Source organism: Pelophylax lessonae (genome assembly GCF_965119305.1).
Source record: "Pelophylax lessonae genome assembly, chromosome: 4".
In the NCBI taxonomy this organism is placed as follows: domain Eukaryota; kingdom Metazoa; phylum Chordata; class Amphibia; order Anura; family Ranidae; genus Pelophylax; species Pelophylax lessonae.
The window spans coordinates 179,539,836-179,551,998 of record NC_138771.1 but is presented as its reverse complement, the minus strand read 5'-3'; the positions used below and the strand labels follow the sequence as shown (position 1 = coordinate 179,551,998).

Genomic DNA, 12,163 nt, shown 5'->3' with positions numbered 1-12,163 from the left:
TTAAAAATTATGGGCCGTCTCAAGGTACCCCATTCTAAAATCTAAAATCTTTTCTAATAGTTTCACATAATGCAGCAACATCCACAAATCCAAGTAGGACACCCAATGTTAGAGGTGATTTATTCTTCCAAAGCAAACACACTTTTGCAAACTGGTACTGACTAGTATTCCAGTGTTTCTTTTTTCCCTTCATCACTCAGTTAATGTGAGCTCAAAGCTGATGGAGAGGGGCAAGGGACGGTAAAAAAAGTATGCTATGAAGTAGTGATCGACAGATATCAATTTGTCTTTGCCGATACCGATACCGATATTTTGGCCAATGCATATCAGTATCGGCCGATGTGCGCCGATATTTAGAAAATTTTAAATTTTGCAAAATAAACACAATTTTCGACACAAATCTGTTACTGAACATGTTAATGTTTGTTTATTAACCACGTGACCTCCGAGATCATCATTGTATGCCGGACGGAGCGGTATTAACCGGTTGTCACTTACGGCAAGTGGGTGAGAGAGACCAATCTGCCAACAGATCTGTTAATGTGGAATTGCTTATATCTTTAATTTTTTACATATCTGAGTGGCATTTCAATAACATTTGTAAACTGAATTATGCTATGTGACATCATTTTACCCTTACATGAGCAATATTTGGAATATCGGCAATATCGGCCAGTTCCAGGACCGATACATCGGTAAAAGTCAATATCGGCCCTTGATATATCGGCCTTGCCGATAATGGGTAGATCCCTACTATGAAGGCGACCGACTTCCTCCTTTTCAACTGATGATGCCATTGGTTGTTAGGACGCCGACAGCTTGAAGGTTGTAATGGTGCATAATGAAAACCTGTGGCTTAGTGTAGCTCAAAGGCAGGCTTTATCCACATGCAGGTTTGTATACAATTTTTAGGCAATTTTTGGGCATTTTGCCAAGGCACCCCTGAAGACACAAAAAGGTTGCTCTAACCGATAATGTTTATGTGCGTAACATCATACCTTAGCAAGTTCAGGGATAACAATAACAGATCTACCTGCTGCATTTAAATTCCAACTAATGCTGTCAGCCCTGGTCAGGTTCTCCTCGATAGGGCTACAAAAGCCCACCCTCTCATTGTATCTCCATATTCCTCCTTGTTTACATCCTGAGCACTGCCGCTTCCCCCATACCATACCTACCGTCTGACAATTTTCAGTATTCCGTATAAAAAAAGTGCCCCACCTAAAATAAAAAATGTACTGGTGCTCCATCCACTGTTTAAAAGGTGTCAAGAACCCTATGTGCACCCAGCATGGACAGCATGAAGGTTGGACCTTCATGACAAAGTCAAACAAGTTTTTTAGATTGTGGAGCCTAACCCTCCTTTCCCTAGACCTACAGAACTCCTCTCACTGGTATTTCATTTAACACATTTGCATATATTATTACTGTAGCTATTAGTGCTGCCTTGCTTATATTTCTAAAGGCCTTCATCTATATTCCTATAAATAAATTAGCATGAGACTATGTTCAAGCCCATGGCTGTTCTCCAAAATTTGTTCAAAATGTATGTTCAAATAAAAAAATAACTGCAGCAAAGTACGATAATAAGCACATCTATAAAAAAAACTTTGTATATCTGAATAATGAGATATAGCTTAATACAGTAATTTAATTTCAAGTATATATAAATATATATATATATATATATATATACTGTATATGTATATATATATATATACATATATATATATATATATATATATATATATATTCACATCTACTGTTTCAAATATGCGTTTGTGTCATGTATATAATTCTTTCAGTTAAATCAAATCTTTTTCTCCCAAAAACATATTTTTCCTCATTTATAGGACACTTTAACTAAATAAAATGGTCCCATGTTGCTATTTAACCAAGTATTTAGTATTAAATCTTCAAGGACAATAGGTATTCCTAGAGGATTCATTTATGCACTTTAAGAAGGACCTGGAAAACCACTGTAAAGCATAGTTGCTTGTGTGACAACCTAAATCTATACTTTTTTTTTGGATAGATTATTAATAGAATACCCTCCTTTCAGTTTATTTTTGTTGTCTGTACCCTAATGGAGAGAATTTTCTTGTACTTTCTCTCCTTCAGGGACCTCTATATCAAGGGGAGCATTTTCACTCTCTCGCTGTTCCAGTAACAACTGGAGCAGAGCGATTACATAGTGGAGGAAGGATCATTGCCTTCTAGCCAGGGGAGACTGGAAAATTATCAGAGTCTGTAGGAGAATTGCAGATACACAGCGCCGCTCTTTTTCTGAGACTGCCTGGGGAGTGAAAGCTGTACCAATCTCTTTTAAGTGCAATTGTTTCATTTTTTGGGGCTATAAACTTTTTTTTTATTTTTTATTTATTTTTATTTTTATCCCACTGAGCCCTAGGTGTTTGGACACCATGTACAGTCAGTATCCACCATTAAAGATAAAACCCACTCCTGGTTTTAAAAAGGATATGCACACAAGACCTTTTGCAATAAGGCCTTTTATTTGCCTGAGTTGTGCCCTGTGAAAGAGTGCCCATGGGAGATGGTGAAGGATTCACTAGGACACTGCACAGTCACTTCTTTGCAAGATTACTTTTTGGATTTCTCACTGTCTTTAGTGGACTGTTTAGTGGCTGATTTGACAACATGTGTACTGTACTGTTTGCACATTTGCATTTATTTTAAATGCTTGATGTTTGCTTTGAACACTACAATTGTTGACTGGATTTTTTTTTTTCTCATGAACTGCATTTATGTATATCACGTATTTTGTATTTGTTTTGTTTATTTTTTTGATTGTTTTTTACTCTAATGCATCATTTATTACACAACTTCAAAATGTGTTTGTTTTTCCCATCACGTTCTGTTCTAGTGAAGATAGACACCAGTACAATACTAAACTAGGTATCTATAGCTGGTTACAAGGAAGGACATTAACTAACAACTTGTAAGTGGGAGCATCATTTAACATTGCGGTAATAGACAGAACTTGCGAAAAGCTACAAGGGCCCCTCCCTTCTTGGCAGATCAGATAACCCAATCCTTATTAAGGACAAGAGGGGATATAGATTCAACTTGTAAACTTTATCTTCTATCATATTCCTTTCAACACTCTAAGGTGGCCAACATACTATTCTGAATCATGTTAAAAACACTACAATTTACCAAACTATATAAATGCACTTTTCTTAGAATAGCATTTTTTTCATCAGTAGATATAACATGATAAATGAATTACCACTTCATAAGTAGTATAAGTCTATTTCTATTTCCAAGACCTTGTCACCAAGGACACATTGCTGGCACATTGCCTGTTGCTGTATCTAAAAATTAACTGACATTTGTCTTGTGATTGAGGCATGTCATATTTTTATATCCTGTGTTAATTTGGCCCTTTTAATGTTTTCAGTAATGGCTTACTTTACAGTAGAGATGAGCTAAATGTTCTGTCTCAACATAAGTACAGACTGAACATTCGCTAGTCAGACACTTAACCTAATCCTGAACTTTTGGGGCACTTGGCACCAATTACTCCATGGAACATCCCATTATGATTGCTAATTCCATCATTGCAGCCCACGCACTATAACAAACTATTTTCACAGCAGCCCTTGGTCATTGTGTTTGGAGTTTAGTGCAAACCTAGCTGTGATACAAACCTGTATGTTTTTTCCATTGTCAGTGTCCAAGAAAAGGTATTTTCTTTTTTTTCCAAGGATGTTAAATGCATGCTCAGCCACTAAGAAAGTGCAGACCGTTCAAACAGTCTTTCTAGCTGTGGTGCAAAACTGTATACAATTTCCATTGTCAGTATCCAAAAAAACATTATTTTTTACAGACGCTAAATGCCCGTTGAGCTTAAAAACTGTACTGCAAATTTTCACATATTATCTATCTTTAGTCTTCAACAGGAGAAACAAGATTTCAGATTTCAAGGTGCAATCTGATTTCTCTCTCTCCTTCCAAAAATGCTGACCTACTCAATGAAGGCTTAAAAAGGTGTATTTCAAAACTTTTCTCTTTTTAAGTTTTAAAACTTATAAATGTAGTCCTAAATTTTCATTATATATATATATATATATATATATATGTGTGTGTGTGTGTGTATATCTCCACCTCTGTAACAGTGGGATAGCAAAAAAGCTAAAGTCTGCATCAAATTATCACATTTTTAAAATAGTTTGGGTCTACAATCTGAGAAAAGAAAATATCTTGTGATTTGTTTATCCCAGATCAGTTTTGCCAGATCTTAGCAAATATGGAGTACATTTTATCCAGCTAATCAGTTCAGTTTTTGTAGCTTGTGGCAAGAGAAAAAAAACTCAAATTTATATTTTAGGGGGTATAAAATCTGCCTAGTCCCTCTGTATTTCCCTAGTAAATACATTTACATGGGGTCTGTGCAATATTTCTGGCTTTTGACTATGACATAATAAACTGAAATTGTTTTAGCCAAATAAAATATGCCTCATCTCTTGCTCTAAAATCATAGTCGAGTACAAATTATTGCCCAACCCATTTATGTCTGAGGCTGTAATTTTTCTAATTTGTGCATGAAATTCATATATGTTACCTAGGAAAATTCAAAGAACAAGAATTTGAAGGTAATTTTTTTTAATGTTTTTTTATTGTTGAGTTATGTGGTATTCCAAAAATGGAACACTAGGCAAAACTACTGCTACATTGTACATAAAGGGGTTGATTTACTAAAAGTAAATAGATTGTGCACTTTGCAAATTGCAGTTACATTCTGCAAGTGCAGTTGCCCCAGGGCTAAGCAAATGAGCAGAAGCTCTTCTGACTACCATTATCCAATCACGTGCAAGCAAAAATGCTGGGTTTTTTCCCCTTACATGTAAATTGGTATTCTTTGCAAAGTGAAGTTTCATCTCATTAACTTAGCTCCGGAGCAACTGCACTTTGCAAAGTTCCCAGTTTATTTGCCTTTAGTAAATCAACCCCAATGTATAAAATCATGTTTCTTGTCTCAGGAGATGGTTACACCTGCTATTCAGTGTGATATCCAACAGGAAACTTCACATGTAAGACAACATTGCATTTTTCACATTGAAAAGTGGTGTTCTAATGACATTCTTTCTCTTTAATGGAGGAGGTTTCCGCACAGTAGATGGACTTTCATTATCAAAAAAGTAATCTTTAGGTGCGTATGAGGGATCATCTGAGTCAAGTTAACTTTTTTACTACATATTCTTTAGAATGCTACAAAATTGTTGCAATTCTTAGAGAACATCTCCCTATTCTGTTTGCCGATAAAGATCTGTTTAGTGTCATCAAGGGTGGTTGCAATTTTTCACGTAGAAGGGCCCCTAGCTTAGGCAGCATGTTGTTACCTAGCTTGTTTTGCTCACAGAAGCCAAACAAGCCACAGACTTGTCTCTCCACTACAGGATCCTATATGTGTGGCCTAAATAATTGCAAGCAGTGTCATAAACACAAAAAAGCACCTTAGTGACTTCTTTTACAACTAATAAAACATATACCATTAAACAATATATTAATTGTAGCTCTAAATTGGTGGTTTATGTAATTCAATGCAGTGACCGTAATTTGCAATATGTCGGGTGTACTATATGCCCGCTGAAAGTAAGAGTCTCGGAACATGTGAATGACACGACTAATATTAATGCCAAGAATATTTCAAATGTGTCTAAACATTTCCGAGAAGTACACCGTGGCAATCTTGAGACTTTTTCTTTTCTTGGTGCTGAACAGGTTAAAAAAAACCACAAGAGGACGTGATACTCATCGTATTTTGCCTAAACCTGAGATTTGGTGGATTTATACCCTCAATACTAGAAAACCTTATGGCTTAAATGATAGGATGGACATAAATATTTATTTAACATGAATCTTATTGTTTTGCTATATTAGCTGGAATAATATGAAAATGTGTTCTAAATGTCCATGATATGTCTCCCGTGTCTCTTCCTTTTTTTCTCCATGTGTTTTTAATTGACTTGGTTGTTTCTAATTAGGATATACTCGTCCCTCTTCTGAGAGCTTGTTTTGCTATAAATATCAGTTTTTAGATCAAATATGTGTGCTTTGATGAAGGTTCCAAAACGGGCCAGCATATAGCCTGTACCTGTGTACCCATGTAACAAATAAAGTACTTTTATTTAGGAGCATCCGAATTTGCAAGCCTTCCTGATTCAAGAATTTTACCTATGGGACCTGAATGCCCTGGCTAGAGCACCGGATTACAGTTCATGGACTTCCACATTAACAGTGGAGTTGGGGTAACAATTTGTTTTCCCATCATCTGAGTCAGACTCAGCATCAGAGCCATCATGAATAGGATATGCCGGTGTTCAGCAAAGAACCTGGCAGATTATTTATTGTCCCACCTTCCTCATCAGAAACAGGTGCTTTAGTATTTCCAGGTGGTAGTACAGTATCACTATAGGCCAAACTTCGATAACGTTAACCGAGCTCATCAATACTTTATAGATACAGTGCAGAGGGTCTCCTGGATTGGAGGATGGGATGACCCAATCAGTACAGTAGATGTGTATATATATATATATATATATATATATATATATATATATATATATACATACTGTACACAGTATATATTTTTTTATTATTACAGTAGAGTAGAAATTTAATAGCTCCATGTTTACTTGCTTGATCCATCTATGACTTCAATGGATCAATGGGAAACACTGTTTGGTGTCATGTGATTGGGTCTTTATGTTCCCCAACAAGATCTAAAACTTTTTTATTATAGAGATGTTCTTTTATGTAGTTATCAAAGTTTTTGCCTGTCTGTTCAAGTTATTTATTCCTTGAACAGATAACTATGGTGCTGTCTCCAGTCATATAAAAGCAGGTGAGAGTGCTTAGTAACAAATATGAAGAGGCAGGAGGAGGACAGCAAAGTCTTAATGCACAGTAAAGGTATTGCAACATTGGATATGGTGTGCTGCTGCTTTTCACGATTTGTGCCTGGTATTGTATGTTGGTTGCAGTGTCCACTGTGCTGGGTATGATGTCTTCTGCTGTGTGGAGTATATGCTGGATATATTGTGCGCATTTACCTACATTAATATTACTTCTTTTATTATAAGAGTTGTGGGTCAGTTTTATTTAATTATTCTTTTTAGATCATATCCTCTGAAATAGTTTTTTTTTTTTTTTTTGTTTTGTTTCGCTGTTATTTTGGCTATCTAGTTGCCATCTTTTACAAATACTAATGTAATATTTGACAAAGAATGTCCAGAGTATTATGTCTTTTAAAGAGATAGAACAACAGTAGCTGCTTTCTTTTGTGTTACTTTTAATGAAACTTAGAACTAAGCCATCTGGTAAGCGATGAATCACTGCTGTCATCAATTTCTGTATGTAATCTCAAGCTAGTGAATTCTTAAAACACAAGACTTAAAGCAAATTGAGAGCCTGGAAAGTGAAAATAACCTCCACCTGCTAGCTCAATAAAATGTAAAATATGTATATGCAATGTTTTACATTTATCAGACTTAAAAAAAATATATATATATATATATATATATATATATATATATATATATATATATATATATATATATTTTTTTTTTTTTTTTTTATATATATATATATATATATTTGCGCAAGCCCTGGCCCTTATAAGAAAATAAATGACATACAAATCCATTATAAATCTCCGTTAACCCCCATCCCTCCACCTTACAGTCTTGCTTTTTGCGATATAAAAAAAAAAACTATTGAGCAATAAATGTACTGAATTGCTGAATAAAATGCGGACTGCAACCTGTACATTAGTGAATTCGCACAGGGACACATTGCCAGTCAAGTCACAGTAAGCATAATAACATCCTGCAATTTTTCTGGATTTAAGTTTTTTTAATGCTCCCAGAAAGAGTAGAAGCCTGGCTACTGCTTCTTACAAAAGAATGAATAAATGAACAGCTCAGCATTGGAAAATCACAGCCACACTCATGCAGATTTGGTCAGATTTTGTAACTATTTTTTTAAACTAATTTTACACTAATGTAGTATAAGTGCTAAAAAGTTTCATCATTATCAGTTTTAATTGTGTATTATAGAGATTATGAAACAGGGGATGCAAAGCACAAAGATGCAATAAGGTCTGTAGCAGAAATATGTTAGCAAGGGCATAACTACAGATCATAGGGTCCCATAGCAAAGGTAAAGTGTTTGTAAAAAAAAATGCAATGGCTCTTTATTTGTTTAAATGTGAACTGTAATGTCACTATTTAATTTCTACCTGTCGATGTTCTGTTTTAGCTTGTGGATGCTGCCTGTGCCCCTCGTTCTGAGAGTAAACCAACCATGCTAGCGTGGCTCCCAATCAATGCTAGCATGGTCAGTTTACGTCTTGTGAAGATACAGGCATGTTGTTCAAGAGCACAGTGTGCCGTGTCTTCCATAGTCAATACTGTACTCGGCTAGGGAAAGGACAAAGTGACAGTATGCCACCGAGTCTGATTGAATTCCATTGCCATGAAAATGCAGAAGCTCAGTGGCAACTACACTTTTGTCATGACGTACGTGCCCCAACACTAGACACACCCACCATCAGATCAGTGCATTGCTGTGGAAGCTACAACAAGCACATGACTTGCACTAATAAAGCCCAAGATAGCTGTAAAGGGTTTTTTTTTTTTAATAAAGCAAGCACACACTCAATACAGGCTTACATTACTCTACTGAAAAAATGATTTTATAGTGAGTAAGGTTCACAACTACTTTAACTACCCTGTCCACAGTAAATCTCTGGTCTATTTTTAGCATCTCAGTCAGATCTCAGCATATTAGTGCAAATTCGAATCCCTCCCACCTAAACCAGTAGTCCAGTAGTTAGTTAAAAAAAAACAAAAGAGTTTAAGTAGTCACCACTACTACAGTGATCTTCCGGATCCTAGGCCAAGCGGCTACCTTGATGCATAGTGAACACAGGGAGCCAATTGTATGAGTTGGAAATTATGTCATCGCCACCTCAATTCTATATCTCGTCCAAGCAAAGAAAAGTGCAAGGTGTTTTGTGAATAGTCCCATGCTGAGCAAGCAATCCCCTCTGTTCACTGTGCAGCAGGGCAGCCAGTTGGAATGGAATTCAGAATTAAAGTCAGCTATTCATACTGAAAACATTACAGTTTAATTTATCTCAATATCCTTCTTTATAGACCCCCTTCTAACTTCCAGGCCTCTTAGCAGCTGCATGAGTTCCTATGGATATAGTTACACTACTGTATGCCAGATATAAATGCTAGGCTAGGTCCTAGAAAGCTTCACAGGTGAAGTAATATTTTAATAATCCATTAAGAACATTTTTTTTAAATTTTCCACCAGAGAAAAACCTGTGCTCACTAGTTTCCCTTTCTTTTTCTGCTCTGTGTGGCCCTTAGACAGTCACTTGTCTACTCTCTCTTTCAATACTGATAATGCTCTTTCACGTCAGTGTCATGACACTCCCTGTAATAAATGTTTATTTTTAAACATATGATTAAAATAACAAAACAAAAAAAATACCAAGTGAAAAAAATATAATTTGTCTTTGATAGCATCAATACTTTTATGTTTACCTATTGATTATATTATGACTATGGATTTAAGTCATTTGTGGACATGCAAAAAAGTATGTGCAGGCATCGGGAAAGATGTTTTATAATTGCTCTAAAGAGTGAATAAAATTCCACTTTTATGCCTGAAAATTAAATTACTGCATAATATGTGTATCAAGGGTTTAAAATATGATATCAGTGACCTAATCATATTTGTTTTTTGGAACAGTACCTGTATTTGTAGGACTATTTTAGTTCCAGCCATAAAACAGAAGGGGAAAAAAGTTGAAAAAAAAAAATAAAAACCTTCCTAAGAATCTTTGTTTGTTTTTTTTTTTTTGTTTTTTGTTTTTTTGTGGCATTTGGTGCAAAAACGGGTCTGGTAGTTAAAGTGAAACATGCTCAATACAAAGTAAAATGCCCTCTTGATAACCTCCCTTCAATTGATACTTACTTTTCCCAAATATCCCCCACTACTTGAGTTGCCTCCCAGAGCTCTGTATATTAAACCCTGTGTAATTTTGGTATTGGTCCATATTAGAACATACACAAGACACATTCCCCTATATGACAGTGCTTGGGCCTGAACTCATATGCCAAGCACTACATGGAAGAAAGGGGAGAGATTTACAAGCTCTATATGTATATATTAAACTACAATGTATTTCAAAGGGCTTTGACTGTCACATGAGGTTGAGCAGTAACATGCAAACGGTACTGTAAGTACTGTATCTACAAACAGAGGGGATAAAGTGTCAGTTATAAATTTGACCTTTTATTATGCATGCTTATTAGGACAATGAGTGTGCATTATTATGTTTATGACAGTTGGATGGATGTTTACTACACATATATATTCTCATGCATTCATATTTCTTTTAACAGCTCCATTTATTCCTCTAAGTGCAGACAGCTTTGTGAAGTTCGATGCTTATGGAGATGGGCTTGGTCTGTACAATGTATTCAATTTCCAGTACAACAATGGAAAATACTCCTACTTAAAGATAGGCCAGTGGGCTGAAACCCTGTCCTTGGATTTTGACTTGATACAGTGGTCGAAGAGTATGGTGCCAACTTCACAGTGTAGTGACCCATGTGCACCAAATGAAATGAAGAGTATGCAACCAGGAGACGTTTGCTGCTGGATTTGTATTCCATGTGAAACCTATGAGTACCTGGCAGATGAGTTCACATGTATTGACTGTGGCCCAGGCCGGTGGCCAAGCTCTGATTTAACTGGTTGCTATGACCTACCAGAAGACTACATCAAGTGGGAAGATGCATGGGCCATTGGACCGGTGACCATTGCGTGTCTTGGCTTTATCTGTACGTTTCTAGTTGGAGGAGTTTTTGTCAAGCATAACAGTACTCCTTTAGTAAAAGCTTCAGGGAGAGAACTTTGCTACATTCTACTGATTGGTGTATTTTTGTGCTACTGTATGACATTTTTCTTCATAGCCAAACCTTCCCCAGTTATTTGTACTATACGCAGATTGGGACTTGGAACCTCTTTTGTAGTTTGCTACTCAGCTCTTCTTACAAAAACAAATCGCATAGCCAGAATTTTCAGTGGGGTGAAAGAAGGTGCTCAAAGACCTAAATTCATCAGTCCCAAGTCTCAAGTCATCATATGTCTAAGTCTTATCTCAGTTCAGATTGTCATTGTGTCTGTGTGGTTAATGTTGGAGTATCCTGGAACCAGGCGTTTTACGCTTCCAGAGAAGAGGGAAACTGTCATACTAAAATGCAATGTCAAGGATTCCAGTATGTTGATCTCTTTAACATACGATGTTGTTCTAGTAATTCTATGCACTGTATATGCCTTCAAGACAAGGAAATGCCCAGAAAATTTCAATGAAGCCAAGTTTATTGGATTTACAATGTATACAACTTGTATAATCTGGCTTGCATTCCTTCCCATATTCTATGTGACATCAAGTGACTACAGGGTAAGTTCACAAATATGTTAAATTATTTTATTATGACCTTAATAAGATGCCTTTAATATACCTATGAACATGAGGGTAATATGTCGTATTTTTTAATATATGTGCAAAAGAGATCAACACAATTTGAACAATATTATCAATTTTTGTTCATCTCTAAAAACCATATTTGTTTCTAGGTATAATTTGTAATTATATATGTACATGGGGGTGGGCATGTGTGTTTACTAAATATGCATGTTATGATCCTTAGCAGTGCTACACAGTGGTTGTACTTTACTGCCCTGCTAAGCAGGTCCATTTAGAAATATGTCAGTCTTCTTGCAAAGGCAAGTGCCTCCAGCACTTTACTCGAGCTCTTTAATGGAGTGGCGGAGAGCAGTAAATCCTAACAGGGTTATAGTCTTTACTCAGTAAAGCCTGAGAGGATTCAAAATTTTCCCCATTCAACCAAAACCTTTTTTAAAAAGTATGTAAGTAAAGACTATAGATTTCTTTGTTTTTTTTTGCTCTGAGCTCCCACCCCCCTGAAACCAGCCTGTATATATATATACACACACATTATCTCACAAAAGTGAGTACACCCCTGAAATTCTTGGAAATATTTTATTATATCTTTTCATGTGACAACACTAAAGAAATGACACTTTGCTACAA

The 12,163-nt window shown here is 35.9% G+C and overlaps 1 protein-coding gene across 2 annotated transcripts in view; it reads left to right on the top strand.

Annotated features, from left to right (window-relative positions):
* Positions 1-12,163, top strand: part of GRM3 (glutamate metabotropic receptor 3) — a 400,891-nt gene that overhangs the window by 365,205 nt on the left and 23,523 nt on the right. For both annotated transcript variants that reach the window (XM_082253205.1, XM_082253204.1), the window contains exon 4: positions 10,446-11,509. In XM_082253205.1, coding sequence (XP_082109331.1) covers positions 10,446-11,509 — 1,064 coding nt within the window. The remainder of the gene's footprint in view (positions 1-10,445; positions 11,510-12,163) is intronic.